General features: G+C 33.2%; 1 protein-coding gene across 1 annotated transcript in view; it reads right to left on the minus strand.

The window, feature by feature from the left end:
• LOC127558906 (rho guanine nucleotide exchange factor 28-like) overlaps window positions 1-16813 on the minus strand; it is a 188461-nt gene that overhangs the window by 62479 nt on the left and 109169 nt on the right. Inside the window, exons 4-5 of the mRNA XM_051992288.1 lie at window positions 9702-9849; window positions 4985-5278 (exon numbers count right to left, since the gene is read on the minus strand). Coding sequence (XP_051848248.1) covers window positions 4985-5278; window positions 9702-9849 — 442 coding nt within the window. The remainder of the gene's footprint in view (window positions 1-4984; window positions 5279-9701; window positions 9850-16813) is intronic.

Here is a 16813-nt window from a genome sequence, read left to right on the forward strand (position 1 = left end):
CAAAGAAGGCTCTGTTTTTCTTATTGCCACAGAACCCCATTTTCCTTGGCTCTCTGAAGCTCTCCAGTATCTGATGCCTTCCTGATAAAACTGATCAAAAGACTAGATGTGAATTTTATTAAGACATCAAATGAAATACAATTCGGGTTTTACAGTAAGTCCTTAAGAATAAATCTCTCTTTTCCCAGAAAGTAATTCCTATTACTGTTTAATTAAATTAATTTCTATGACTACTTACTGAGCACCAACAAACATAAAGGACAAGTGAATAAACTGACAGAAGTAATAATCATTTTATCAGAACATTGGGGATTCTGAAACAATAGATATCATTCACAGAAATAATGAGTTATGATTCAAGACACTAATTTCCACTTGTCTTTTGTTGGCCAGTTGGCTGGTTGAAAGGTTGAGTCTGCCTATTACCAAGCTGGGACACAGGTTATTCACAGTCTAATCCCACTGTGTATGGCATGGGAACTTTGACCTGGTCAGAGAAGACAACTTGTTTCCAAGGGCTCACTATACGAATACCAAGTGTGGTGCAAACATTCAACTAGCATAACCCCTTACAAGCTCAGAACTTCCAAGCTCAACAGATGACTAGTATTAGTCATCTCAGAAACTTGGCTCACACTCCCATATCCAGTCTGTTTTTCATTTATCCTACCTCTGACAAATTTTGGTCCCTATGGCAGGTTCTACACGCCTTCTTTTATGTGTATATTTTTGATTCCTATTTGCCTCAAAAATAGGCAATCTTCAATACAAATGCTAGGTAATAAATGTATGGAGCACCTAAAATATTTTTAACTTCTTGGAATGAAAGCTCTCTTAAAAAAAAAAAAAACTAGATAAATATAATATTGAAACAATGGAGTATAGGTTATTAGAGTTGGAAGTGATATTTTAGAAGTTAATAAATGCATCTTAATTCCACAGATAAGTAAAAAGAAGCAGAAAGAAATTAAATAACATAGCCAAGGTTATATACTAGTTAGGAACAAAAATGGGAACAGAGCTCAGGTTGTCCTGTCACCCAGAAAATATTCTCTGAGAGCTATAACTAGCAATTGGAATACCAGGGCAAAAAGCACAAAGGGTAAACTCAAATTAATTTTAAGACAGATTAATTAAGCCAAAAATTGTCTTATGTCTATAATATTTCCTGTATACGATCATTAGTTTTAAAGATCTCTAGGTAAAGGGAAATATGACTCCCAGGACAACAGTCTAATGCTTTGGAATAATTCTATTAGAAAGTTATTTAGTATGTTTAACCTAAATCTGTCTCTTGTGAACTTTCAAGCAAAAAGTCATTGGCTTGATGGATTAAAAATAAATTAAAATTAAGATGCACCTATCTACAAATAAGCCACATTCTAGATTTAGACCAAAACATACAGATACAACAAAATTCTAGGAGATAGATTATTATATGGATATGCTGTGGATAAAAATTATATTCCCTGAAAAATAAAAAGAAAGTATGGCAAAAACTTGACAACTTCTTCCAACTACCAGTACTAATATTAGCTCCATCCCTCAAAAGTGACATTGTAAAAGATTTTCATGTTATGTGTTTATAGAATAAAATCTATAAATAAAATCATTTCAGCTAAAATAAAGTATATTTATATTATACTTTATATTGTGCAAATAATATAAAGTATAATATGTCTACAAAGAAATATGAATGTATAGGGCTCTGATAGAGAGAAAGAGAAATTCACTTACACATATTTCGATATCTCACTGTGTAGGCAGACCTATGTAGCACCTTTCTCATGTAAATATATATACTTCTATACTCAACCTCTGAGTGCATGAAGATGGGTTCTTTCTCCAATGGTGAACAGAACAACCTATCCATACTTCCTCCTTTTGTTTGTCTTTAGTAAATTCTCATCTCAGAGTTCACCTACTATTCTGTAAGTCTTTTTTAAAGTCTCAGAATTAATAGAAGTAGCTTTGCACCATATTGGATATCCAAATATTAAATTTGTTCCTATTACATGACTAACCCATCTCCTCTTCTGATTATAACATCTTAAAGTAAATCTCTTTTTCCACTGACTACTAGAAGACCAAAATTTTTATTATTTAGAAATTGTGGTATTCCATCTAAATGTCATTGTCTGAATAATAGTTGTACTTCATCTTCTTGGGTTGGGGGTTTTTATGTGAAAATAATTAAAATGAATTTTTGAATGTTATTCTAATTTAGGAAACTGAAATATTTTGGAGTTTGATACAAATAGGATGATATTATCTAAAAATAGGTACACCTTACAATTTCTAGGAATTCCTCATATAATTTAACTTTGTGATAAAACAGTTTTCACAACAGTAGAATTTTCCCACTTCTAGCATTAGAAATGCTTAGATTTTTTTGCTCCCTCTCCTTTCCAATTTTGCTTCAAATCTGAACTAAAATCCACTTCTTACTAATACATAATTGTTTGTATATGATTTATTTCATATTATTTCCCACTCCCCAACCCCAATCCCATTTAGAGTGTGAACTCCTCCAGAATAGCAGATTAGTTTTTGCTTTTCTTTGTATCTTTAGTGCTTAATACAATTCTTGGAACAAAAGAGGTGCTTAATAAATGCTTGTTGATTGGCTATATGAAATATTTAGACAGAGTCACAGATAGAGACTTGTGAATTAATGCTGAAGGAATTCATCCTTCAGTTAGTGGTTAGGGTAGATGAACATAAGAGTTCATAACTCTGAAACAGTTTTTTGCTTGTTTTCTTCCTGTCTAGAGTTACACTGATTTGCATAGTCCTTCTCCTTCTTATTCTATTATAAAAATTTTGTTAAAAGGACCGTGTTTTTTATTCAACAGTGAATAACTCAAAGGTGTGGACATATAAGATTGCACATTATAATAGCCAAGACAAATCACAGTGGATATAGGCAAAGGGACTGGGTAAGTATAATTTTATTTACTAAGGATGACTAATTTCATTTCTATTATATTATAAATGAAAATATATTGGATATATCCTGAGACTAGAAAAAAAGAAGCTATGAATCATGGTCTTTCAGCACATAATAAATACATAAGATACCAAGTTTCCAGTTTATACATATATTTTTGAAATCAAACATTTATTAACTCCCAATAATATTCTGCCACATTAATATAGCACAACTTTTTATGTGTAATAATAAATAGTTTTCTAGGATGGTTGTACCAATTCATGGGTCCACCTACAGTGTCTGTTTTTCTACACTCCTTCCAACATTGATTTCCTTTTTCTGTCATTTTTGCCACTCTGATGGGTATGAAGTAAAATCTCAAAATTCTTTTTAATGTGCATTGTTCTGGTAGTCATTTGGAGTATTTTTTTTCAAATAGCTATAGATAGCTTGAGTTTCTTCCCTTGAGAACTTACTGTTCACATTCTTAGACAAAAAGTTACTAAACAGTACATGCCCTTTGACCCAGTTTTGCTAAAGTTAGTCTTACAGCTAAAAGAGATCAAAGAAAAAAGAAAAGATCCTTTATGTGTAAAAATATTTATAGCAACTTTTTGTTGTAGCAACAAAACTGAAACTAAAAATGGAGAAATTATTAAATAAGTTGTGGTATATAAATATGATGGAATACTGTTACAAAGAAATAGATGATTTTAAAAGGACATGAAAAGATTTATATGAACTGATGCTTAATATAGTAAGCAGAATCAGAACAATTTCACTTCAACATCAATGTTATAAAAAACCACAATTTTGAGGACTTTTATAAACTGATTTAGAATGAAATTAGCAAAACCAGAAGAATAATTAATATACTAACAGTTCTGTAAAAAAACAAATAACTATGAAAGCTATAAGAACTAGGATGCTAGAATGACCCTTCATGATGGTCCAATAAAGTATAGTACTGATTATAGCAATGTAACAAATTTAAGGTGCAAAATAAAATTTTAATTTGTCTACAACCACTGAGGGAATTGGTTTTGACTAATAGTGCATATTTGGTACCAAAAAACTATATTTTTCTTTTTTTCCTGAAGGAGTAGGGAATGGGAGGGAGAGGGGAAAAAAGGCTTATTTAAACAAATTTTTAATGGAGAGGTGAAGAGTTTGCTACAGATGTGAAATGTTACGTGCACTTTCAGATGAGGTCATTATATTATTGGTTTTACTTAACCATTTTATTTTGCTCCAAGTCCTCTTATGAAGAGGATTTAATCTATAAATGTGGGTAATATAAAAACAAGACATAAATAAAACTTAGTTTTTGAAAAAAAAAAAAGATCTATGCTTTTAGTGGACATTAGGCTCAATATAAGGCAACCGTGTGACACAGCAGCCAAAAATGCTTGAGTTCATGTATGGCATTAAGAATGTGAGAACTTCCAGAAAAAAAAGGCAAGGCTCCCTCTTTATTCTCCCCCCTCAGACCACAGTTGGAGTACTGGGCTCAGTTCTAGTACCATAGTTTAAGAAAGCTATTGAGAAGATGGAAAGCTTATAGTAGTGGGCAAACAGGATGGTCAATTCCAGGAGTCTATGCCATGAGAACTGGTTGCATGAACTGGAGAGAAGACTCAAGGATACAGGACAAGTATGTTCACATATTTGAAGGGTTATTATGTAGAAAGATTAGACTGCCTCACTTTTTTTTACCCCAAAGGACAGAATCAGCAAGAAACAAAAGGGGGAAGATGTAGATATTAATACTTTGTGTGATTTACTAATATCAGCATATAAAGATCCATTCAAAAGAATATACAACTTTACGCTAAGGATAACTGAAATTGTAAAAGTTAACTTATGCTTGTCATAAGAAAAACAACATCCCAAGAATCAGTGCTGTCCAAAAGTGGAAGAATTTAAGCAAGGCTAAATGACCACTTAATAATCATCACTAGATATATATTTTCCAGGTCTCAAATTCTGTGATTCTGTGATGGTTTTGAACTCTTGCTTGGAGAGGCAAATATTCTTCCAGTGAAAACTTACCTTCTTCTGAAGAATTTCCCAAGACATTCCAACCAAGTGGCAACTCCAAGTGAGCCATAGCCAATACAAGGTCTTCATCCAAAGCATGAAGCTCTTTCACTTTGAGACCAAATTGATCAAGTAGAGTCTGATGACTGCTACAAGTGAAAGCGCCAACTTGGCTAACAAGACAACGGGAGAGTCTGCAAGCCACATTGTCCATGTACATAATAGAACAACAGCCCATGGTTACTGGGGAATAACCTTCCGAGTACAGACATGTGGACACCGACACGGTTTCTTCAAATCCATGGCCTGGAATGCAAAAGAAGAATCAATGTACCTTGAATCTTTAAAAAAGCTGTAAGAAGACATTTTCCACTTCCATAAGGAAAACTTGATTATGATTTAAGAAAATTTATTAAGAATGTATCTGAAATTGCATGACCTTTCCAAAGTTCCAGTAAGTTCCAGCTTCATTACAAAGGCCAACAATGCCCTTGGAATAGCTCCAGGAGATTACATATTAGCCCAATAAAGAAGAGCAAGCTAGGAATTTGGCTGGCTATCTTTCTAACTGTTCTTAAGGAGATTTGATAGAGCCAGTGAGACCAAATTTAAAATGGCATCTCCTTTGAGTTCTTCATGGTTTTTTAAATTATTTTTTTTTGCATAGGAGTCAAGGACCCTCCTTTTCCGTGGACCCTAGCATGATCTGAACCAGATTGAAATGTAATTGGGAAATGTTTAACAAAAGATATAAAAACATACAGCATTGATCATGTTAATTTGTAGCTTTCTAATATAGAGGTCCATTTCTTTTTGAGTTTGAAACAATCACTTTTCAGTACTTAAGTTCAGTCTTCACTTAATATTATTCTATCAGTGTTATTATTTTGAACAGATATTTGAAATTTATTCAATTAATGTTTGAAAAACATACAATCATCATCACATTATGATTACAATTATAAATGTCCATCAAAATAAATAAATGACCTCTGCTACTTTCCTGTCTGCCATGTGTTACTGAGTACAGTTATTATTTTCATACATTAATTTTCTTATCTTTATGTGGACATTTAATCACTTATGCAAAAATAAATAAATAAGGTTTCCCACAATGGCATGTCCCTATAAACTGCCCCTTTCTCACCCAAACTGAGGCTTAATATTAAAGAGGAAAAAGGAGGCACAAACTTACTAGGCATATGTAGGTCTTGTCATTTCTCTGGCATTCCTGACACTAATTACCTATAATCTCAAAAGTATCTTCACAAGGTTACAGAATCCCCAATTTGAATGGGATAACTCAGTGATCAGGATAACTCGGCCTATGCCCAAATAGGAACCCCCTACTGTGCCATCTAATTTAAGTATTATAAATAATATAAATACCCAAATTAGCTACAAAGGACATCTGAAGGAAGATATTATCTGTATATAGAGAAAGAACTGATAAAAAAGTATGCATAATATGATTTTACTATCGAGTTAGATAGACATATATACACATATACATATTTGTGTCTAATGGTAGCCATTTCTAGAAAAGGGAGGAGGGAAAATCAGAGGAACAAAAGAAATATACATGATGATTATATATTAAATTGTCCATTTGCAATCATCTTTTTAAATTATATATTATAGAAATGATTGTTTTGTTCTAGAAATTAAAAATAAAATAAATAAAACTTAAAAAAAAAAGTGGTCATCCAGCTTTTGATTGAAGAATTCCAGCGATAGGACTAACTATTTCATGAAGTAGCTTATTTCACTTTGCAAAAGCTCTTAATTATTGGGAAGTTTTTCCTTATATTAAATAAAACCTGCCTTTGTCATTTCTATCCACTGTTCTTAGTTCTTCCCTCTGGAGCCAAACAAAACAAGCCTAAACCAGCTTCCCCATGACAGCCCTTCAAATAACTGAATAAAGAACCTGTCTCTCCTACCCCATCTCCAAGTTTTCTCTTCTTGGCCTTTCTGCCTTTTGTAATAGTAGAATCCCTAGGGAGGATATTTTCCTTCTTACATTTTCTAGCTCTACCTTCATTTTGACACCCCAACATATCATTTCTCCAAGGTAAAACTATATCTGCCCAGCAATACAAGTAATTTTTTAAAGGACAATAGGATGGAGAATTATAGATGCTCTCTGTGAATATCTTGGTTAATTCCCTTTTTTTACAGAGGAGGAAATGGAGATCAGAAAAGCTGTGACTTACTAAAGCTCAAAATACCTATAATAAATAGCTGAGATAGGATTTGAATTCATATCTTAGGACTCCAAATTCAGTATTTCTTCCTCTATGCCAGCCTGTCTTTCTTCTTAATTCATAACCACTTAGCTTTAAACATTCAGAGACTGCAGAATTTCTAGAAATTAATAATATACTATACAAATGTACAGAATGAGAGTAAGAGTAAGAAATGAACTTCTCCAATCTCTATAGGATTCCTTCTACCCTCCAGCAAAGGATTAGAACTATTGGGCAATATACAAATAAATTCTGAAGAACTTCACCACCATTTCTATCCAGGGTTTACTCACTAAAGGTTAAACAACGGACACCCTAAGAACCCTAACGAAAGAACCCAGAGGTAAGTATTCAATGAACTTATTAAGAAAGGATGTGACACAATTGCTCATATTGTCTTTTTGGAAGGTTGTTCCTCCTAGAAAGTGGGTATAGTATACAGGACACAGCAAATATCCTGCATCTGAGAAATGGAATAACTGCTGATCACACATCTGGGATCAACAGTGAGCCAAACAAAATGGTCTCTCCTCTCAAAGTCTGCGACATAATGAATGGTGTTTCTATTGAAGCACCAAGCAGGGAAAGAGGAGAAAAGAAGGAGAAAAGCAAAATCATAAAAATGAAACAAAAATTCAGAATTTTTGCTAATTTGCTGTTTTCTTTTGTTTTCTTTCTCATAGAAGATTATCAGGAGACATAAGATAGGACACTATAGAGCAGAAAGGAAATTAAAAATGCTGGGGGATGGGAGAATAAAAGGGAAAGAAGGACAAGAGAAGACAGTTAACAAAGATAGAAAGGGAAAAGCCAATAGAGTACAGAGAAAATATCATTTTGGAATCATCCATTTATTTAGATTCTATTTAAGGAACTCTGAAGCCAGGCAGGAAAGAGTTAAGAGTTGCTTTAAGTTACAACAAAAATCCTAAAAGAATCAGATAACAAGTTTCAGATCACTAAACCCAAATGGAGTTGTGAGCTTCCTATGAATCTCTTTACAATGGTCAGAGTCACTGCACAATGCCATGTTTATGTTCTGCTCTCCTTCTAGGTAACACAGGTTGCCAAAAAAAATTTGGCAATGAACATGTTTTCAGAAGGTGAGTCAGTTGGTTTATAGACTGAAAAGGTGGACACATATATGGTGTGATTTAAAGAGCTGTCCAAAAATATCACAGAATCACGGAATCTCCAATTTAGAAAGGAACAGAGTGTATATAGGTCTGGCCCATTGGGAGAGCTTAATAATTCCTAATTGACTGAGTGACTTAAATCTGTCCCTAATCCAAATGCCCTCTGTAACATTCCTGACAAGTGAGCTTCCATCTTTTGCTGGAAGACTGTGCTCATCCTTTGTTTTTTAAAAAAAAAAGGACCAATAAGATCATGGGTGATGTCTTGACTTGCACATGAATTGGATTTCAGTGAGGCAGAATTGTGCAAAGTGGTTAGCTTTACTCTCCTAGAACCATCAAAGTCCAGTGAAAAGACAAAAGTCCAGGCATCTTTAGGGAGGTAAATATCTTCACTAAACTTTGCATATATCAAGTATATTCCAATGTCTGACAAAGTTATAGGCACTCCACAGGGTCCACTTCAGCTGCCTTTATGGCCACCAGAACAAATTGTTCTCATCCCCCCATTCTGCTAGGGGAAGTCTTTGTATGCTTATGGTAGACATCCACCTACCTCCCAAAATAGGAAATCTGGGGGATTTTTTTAAGGAAATTTGTTCTTGTCTCAAATCTAAATCTGCTTTTCCCCCACCATACCAGATTTACTATTTTGGACAAATGCCATAACTGTCCTCTTAAAATGCAAAAAAAAAAAAAATGTCAACTGAGAAGAATAATACTTTAAGCCATTAGCAGCCACTTGCATATTAGAATGGATTAAATTCTCAGCTTAACTAACTAGCTGTCACCTTGAAAAGGGGAGAACAGGTCCATGAGGAATGGGACACAGGCCATATGCAATGTGATGAAAAGCAGGAAGAGGAGAAAGGTCTAAAGCATATTACCCTGCCCAGAGAACATAAACTCAAATATGATGTCAACAGTGGAAAGCCCTGGGCAACTGAGGGTCAGCATTTGATGGAAGTGGGGCTAAAAGAGCTGCTAAACAGAAAAATAGGAGGTCACAAAAGACAAACTATTTCATAGTCTTGTCTTCTCTGTCATGAAACTCTGAAAAGGTAGCATTTTTGTTGCATATTCTGGCAATACCACAAAAAACTAAATTCTGGTATAGTGATCTCAGACACTATGGTAATTCTAAAAGAAAAAGTCCCATAGTGTTTGAAAGCAATCTGGCTTTTCCAAAGTTATACCTGCCTCTCACTCAGGACACTTTGTTTTCCTTTTCTCCTAGTTTGCTTCCTGTTTAAAATGCTGCACAGCAAATAATAATAATAATAAAATAAAATAAAATGTACAAACACATTTCCCAAGGGGATACTCAAAAAAAGAAATGCTTACCTGGGATGTTAGACTGGAGAATATTATCTCCAATGCGTTGGGCAAATGTCACATGTCTTTGATGAGATCCATTATAAATGAAATAAAATTCAGCATCTTTAGGGAGATAAACATTTTCATCAAACTTTGCATATACCATCACCTGCCCCTGGAAAATGAACAAGACAAACCATAAGCTTTGATTTTCATAAAGAAGAACAAAATGTTCTCAAGTAAAAATATATCATATTAACAATATATTATATGCTGTTAATTAATTGCATGTAGTTTACCTCAAATGCCCATAATAAACTAAAAATAATATATATTTTTTAAATTGGCAAAAGATATTCATGTATTATACGCATATCCACATACATGGTAACAACTATCTATATGGATGCATGACACTTTGTTTCTATTCCTTACCATGAAATTTCCTGGATGGCAAACACATTTTTGTCTACCATTTATACTGTAGATCCAATATTATCCTGAACATGAATGTTCCTTAACTAATACTTGATGATGGTATTGGTAAACTTTTGCCCTATACTGGACTCTAACAGAATTTTTCTAAGCACCTTAAGTGCTTACAAGGCCATCAAATGAATTAACTTTCTCTTCCTCACTTCATCTTTCCCATATCATTTCCAAGAATTGCACACACCATAAATGTTCTCTTTCTTTGAATTGCTAAAGTTCCCTCATACCTTCTTCACTGTTGAATCTGAAGACTGCTAAATATTCAAGATTCTTAACCTGGAGCCCTATAGACAAAGTTTTTTTGTTTTTGTTTTTTGATAAATGGACTCCAATGTAATTAGTTTCCTTTATAATTCTATCCATTTAAAATATTATTGTGAGAATGGCTCCATATACATTCACCAAAAGAGTCTAGGACACAAAAAAAGTGAAGAATATTAAAATAGAAGCTACCATCCTAGAAAATTCATAGACATTATAGAAATGACTATGAAAAAAACCTCTCTCTTTTCTAATAAATGTCACTAAGATAACTCATTTGGCAGGTGGGAGGGAGAGGGGGAAAGAGGGTGATTAGTAATAAAATTAAACTACACCTTAAAAAAAGTAAAGACATGGATTAGCCTTCCCAGATGGCTCCCAGAAGAAACACTAAAAAGACATCATGTTTTCTGGATACTCCCTAACCCAAGAACAAAACACAATACAAATAGGGCATTGAAAGAGTGGGAGAAGACTCTAGGGGCCTAGGGGAGTGTCAAGGAAAGGGAAACCTGGAGGTGGAAAGGGTCACACGTTTCTGGAGAGCCTCCAAAACTTAGTCTATGCTTTAACAAGGCGTCTAAGCACTTGGATACTTGCCTGGACCAAGTACAAGCTAGCATTCAGAGAGATTTCCTCATCTCTCAATACCATTTTTTGGGGGGGAGGGGGGAGAATAAAACAAAAGGGAAAAATGTAGGCATTATTTTAAATTGTGATTTACTAATATCATCATATATAGATTCATTCAAAAGGATATGCAAACTTTATACTAAGGATAACAGTATTCATAGGATGAAAAAAATAAAATTAAATTCAAAATTTCTGTTTACAAAAGACAAGTAGCAATTAATCCTCTAAAACAAAGCATTTTACCAGCATAAAAATAGTACATATTCTATTTTGCTTTATAATTCTATACTCAAAATTATTTGCTTTAAAAACACCATATATCACAATAATTTAATTCTGGTTGTAGCATTCTAAAGAAACCCTAGTTTCCAATGAAATCATGTAAATATATTTCTATATGAAAATATATAATATACTTTTTCATACAAATGTACATGCACATGCATTTATATAAACATGTGTACATATATGTATATGTATGCATGTGGGTATCTACATAAAATCTATAGGCAGTAGCATGCCAAGAAAAAATCATCATGCAATAGCTTCAAAACCACAGGAAAATGACCTGAAAATTAAAAAAAAAAGTCCAACATAACTGAAAAATTTAAATGAAATTCCATTTCTAAGAAAAAAAGAACAGCTTGCTTTAGTCAAGTTCCTGGTTGCTGAGTGAATTAATTATCTACAGAGAGAATTGTCCTGACCTGCTGCTGAATGGTTTTGTATTTTTCTATGGAAAACAAATTGTACAAAAAGATCACAGTCTTTCAGAGTCCACAAGGATATCTAATCTGCATCTATTCAAAATACCTATCATATTACTGTTTTACTTGATCGGGTGAACAAGGACTATGGCTTACAAAAGAGTTTAATTACAGCCTACTTTGAAAAAAATACAACACACACAGCACAACTCAATTCTTTCAAAAGCCCTACCACATTTTACAATCACTAGTAAAAGAAGACACTGGGATGTCCTTTTTTAGAAACATAAGGATGGTACTGAAAAGCAGGCCCAGAAATCCAAGCAAGTAAGAATAATTAGTAGAGAAATGATATTCACCAATGACTAGTAGTCTCTGATTAGACAAATCACAAGAGGCACCTGAAAACTGATCTTCTGAGAGGAAAGGAAGAGGAAGGGAGCTTCTCCACTTGAAAAATACCATAATTGTTCAGATAAGACCGTAAGAGGAAGAAAAATTAACATCTCTAAGAAACAGGGAAAATGGCTTTGGAACCACAAAGAATTGAGTATATATTCTAAAAAGAAAAACCGTATAGAAGAGAGATTTAAATTTCATAAGAAATTCTCTTTTTTCTATTCCTTGTATATAGAAATGTTCATGTTTGCTAATATTAGTAATGTTTACAATAACAGAAAATTAAACATTTTTATAAGTAAGAACGAATATCATTCAGGCAGCTTTCACCTGTATCATCATAAACTTATTTTATCATCCATTTAGGAAATAAAAAACCAAAAACAATAATTTAAGCTTTTCAAAATTATAGGATTTTCGGTCCAGACTCTAGAATCTTGCTGGAGCTGAATCATTCTTGCAAACAAATGCCAAAGCTGCATCAACCCACTTGCTTCTTTTTTTTCATAAATGGTTACAATTTTTTAATGTTCTAGTAGAAACCTAATTTTGAGTATTCTAATCTGCCTACATCCCCATATGGATTCAAGTGGCTATTTTGTTTAAGTTCAAAACTTTGCTGAGTAAATCTTTTAAAATCTGCATCAAAATCTCTTCTTCTAATCACAAATATCTTTTCCCCTTAACTGTGATTTACAAAATAGAAAACACTCATATATATTCCACTGGCCCTCCTAGAAGGCTAGTATTACCTACAAATAGACAAAAGAAAAGAAAGGAAAGAAAATTAAATTAAACATAAACTAAGAAAGGCAAAAGCAGTAAGTGAAATAAATATTTTTACTATCAATCATTTTAGGTGAGCTCCCTCACTGAGGGAAAATCCTATTTATAAAGTTGAGCTAAGATTCCTCAGGACAAAGCCTTCTTCTTAGACATTATTTCATTCAACTCAATTGATTTAAATAATCATTAATGAAACAATTAGATGCCAGCTACTGTGCTAAATCCTGGGAATAGACATAGACAAAAGTGAGGTATTTCCTGCCCTCTAGAAGCTTACATTCACTTGGGGAAACACATTATGCGTCCAGACAATAAAAATATAAATGTAGAGTAATAGGGAGAGAAGAAATGGAAAGCCTTGGAAAGAGGAAGGATTGGGAGACTGTTCCTCAGAGACAGTTTAGGGATTCCAAGAAGCAGTGAAAAGGAAAGAAAATATCTGAGAAATTGTGGGGAGAATCTATCAAACAGAAGAGGAGACAAATAGAATAAGTTTTTGTGAAATGAGAGTAGAGAAGGAGACTAAAGTCAGATTATGAAGTGCTTTGAATATCAGAGGAATTATTAAGAGTATTTAGGTCTTCTCAAAGAACCAATGAATTATGGTAACCTCTGCTCATGACTTCCACTGACATGTTGAATGAAAACAATTTGCACATTACCTATCAAAGATAATCAGTGGAACTGAGATATCTAATCCCTCCAGCAATTCAGTTGGCTTAGCCACATTTTATTTCAGTGGTATATGATGTCTTTTACTTACATCATTTTATGTATTTAATTACACCTTGCTACTAGTGCATGACTGCAACATGCTCATCTGTTGGGCTAAAGTCATTTGAATTTAATAAGCTTCATTTAGTATCTAAACTATGACTGTATAAAGGCAGGTAATTGAAATTTTAACTTTGATTATGAAAGCACAATATTACATATGGAGAGATACAGCATGGATAGTTAGGGGCCAGCCTTAGAGTCAGGAAGCCTTAAGATCATAGATGACAGTTTTAGAGCTGGAAGGAATTTTAGAGTTCATCTAATCCAACTCATTCATTTTACAGCTGAGGAAAAATGTTAAACACTGTAATGAAATTATATTAGCAAGTATCACTGACTACATAGTGCTAATATAAATAAGGTGTCCTCTTAGAAAACAGCCACGTGAGATTTTCTTTCTCATAGCATATAAACAATCTATATTGAAAGAATCTTGAATATTGCAATGCAAAGACTTCTTTCAGTTTATTTCATCAACAAATATTTAGCACCTAACTCAGTAAAAACCACCATTAATACTAAAGATATAATGACAGAAGTCAAGAATTCTTAGTTAAGTTCTCAGTAGCACAAGATATAGATAGAATCTCATTGAGGCTTTCAACATTTCTGTGAAAGAGATGGATTATGGGTTGTTATTTTTTCTTACAAACTCAGAAATTAAGAGATTTGTCTGATATCATAAAGCCAAATAGATAGTATCAATACTAACGTCTAGTTTTCTCAACTTATTTCTAGGGCTTAACTCACAAAGGTAGGGTATCCTTTTAACCTTCTTAAAGATTATGATTATATTCTGTCAAGCAAAATAACACATCCTCAATGGCACTGGTATATTATTTGATTGGGTGGTCATTTTATATAATAGGAACTGTTTTGGAAAGATCAACATTATAGATAATAGCACATCTAGACTAGATTAGATATATCTGTTTCTTAGTTACTTTCATTTTCACTCTCACAATTAATTAGCAGCTTATAAGCCCAAGGCATTATCTTTAAAATTTTGATTCAGGGTTACTTAAACTCAATATCATCCCAAGCAAAACTTCCAGACTGGTAAATCCACAAAACAACGAGGGATACAATAATTTACACTAAAATAGTCATTTTTACATACATTTTCTTATGTGATAAAAATAAATGACATCAAGGAAAAAGATCAAAATATCATTAAAGGAAGGAAATCAATTAAAATGGGGAATCTGCATACGAGTAATTGTGATAATATAACCTTGAAATAACTTGCATATTAATAAAATGTTTTCAATAAACACATATTTTAACATTAATTTTAGATACCATGTAAACTTTTGCATTCAACTTACTGTTGCTCTCAAATAAATAACAGAAGTGCATATCATAAATACTCTGTGACTTTAATGTTTGGTAGAATGATTAACCATAACAAAATCTTTATTATATAACTGACCTGAATAATAAAGCATTGCAAATTATTTACAATACAATAGCAGGAGCAAGATTAAAGAAAGTTTTTTAAATTTACTGCTCAGTTACTAACTTGATTTAGAGAATCCATAAATATGCAGTACTCCTAAAAAAATGACACTTTTTCCTTTGGTCACAATAGTGTAGTGGAAAGGGCTCAGAACAGGCAATTGATTTTTAGATTTTATCCTATTTTTGCTATTTTCTTCATGTATGACAATGAAGCCATTTAATTTCTCTGGGCCTCCAATTCCTCTTTGGCAAAAAGACTGAAATTGGCTAAATAACTTCCAAGGTCCCTGTTGTCTTTCAAAATTTATGTTCTAAGATTATTTTAGAAAGGCCTGGAAAGATTTATATGAACTGATGCAGAGTGAAACAAGCAGAACAAGGAATACATTGTACACAATAACAGAAAGAATGTGTGATGATCAACTATGATGCTTGGTTCTTCTCAGTAGTTCAGTGATCCAAAGCAATCCCAATAGACTTTGGACAGAAAATGCCATCTGCATCCAGGAAAAAGAACTAAGGAGACTAACTATAAAACATGCTATGTTCACTTCTTTTTTTCTGTTTTTTTTTCTCTTCCACGGTTTTTCCTTTTGCTCTCACTTTTCTCTCCCAACAGGATTCGTAAAACAATGTGTATTAAAAATTAATTAGAAAAATAAATAAAATAAAATACAATTTTATATTCTATAAATTTATTTGTGATTTTGTATATGAGACTATAATAAGTCAGATAGGAAAGTAGGTAAGAGCACCAGGCCTGGAGTTAGGAAGATTCATCTTCTGGAGTTCAAATTTAGCCTCAGAAACTTACTAACTATGTAACTCTAGGCAAGTCACTTACCCTAGTTATCTCATCTGTAAAATGGGGATAATAATGACATCTACTTTCCACAGTTCTTTTGAGTATAAACTGAGATAATATCTGTAAAGTGCTTTGCAAATCCCATATCACTATAAAAGCTATCTTTTCATTTATATTGTGAGCTCCATAAGGGCAGAGGCTATCTTTTGCCTCTTTTTATATCTCCAGTGCCTGGCACTTAATAGGTGCTTAGAAAAAAATTGATAGACTGATTCTTTTTGTCATCCTAGATATTTCATGTTATGGATTTGAGGGCATTATTGTGAGCAGTGGTCCATAGGTTTGACTAGACTATCAAAAAGATCCATGATAGCAAAAAAAAGTGAAGAACCTTTAGTCTTAAGTAGCTTAGTGGCTGGGATAATGAGGAAAAGAAGGAAGTAAACATAAAAACAGGTAGCAATGCAGTTTTCTCACTTGTAAAAAGAGGGAGTTGGAATAAATTGTCTTTAAGGTCTTTTCCACCTTAGCTCTAAACCGAAGGAATCATTTTGTTTCAGGAATCAGACATCCAGAGGTCTCTGGGCCAAGAGAGAGAATTCAGTCATCAGTGGAGTTTTAGAAAATAGAAGGCAATAGCCCTCAGGCCAAATGCCAAGAGCCTCTGAACTGATTCCAAAAAAAAAAGGAATCAGGATCCTAAACCTTTTTTTTTTTCCATCTTCTTTGCCAGTACTTTTTGACACCTCAATGGGGCTTCATTTTTTCTTTCTTCCCAGGATGCCTAACGCCTGGGACAGCAGAGATTCTGAATACGT

Source organism: Antechinus flavipes, chromosome 1 (genome assembly GCF_016432865.1).
Source record: "Antechinus flavipes isolate AdamAnt ecotype Samford, QLD, Australia chromosome 1, AdamAnt_v2, whole genome shotgun sequence".
NCBI classification, from domain to species: domain Eukaryota; kingdom Metazoa; phylum Chordata; class Mammalia; order Dasyuromorphia; family Dasyuridae; genus Antechinus; species Antechinus flavipes.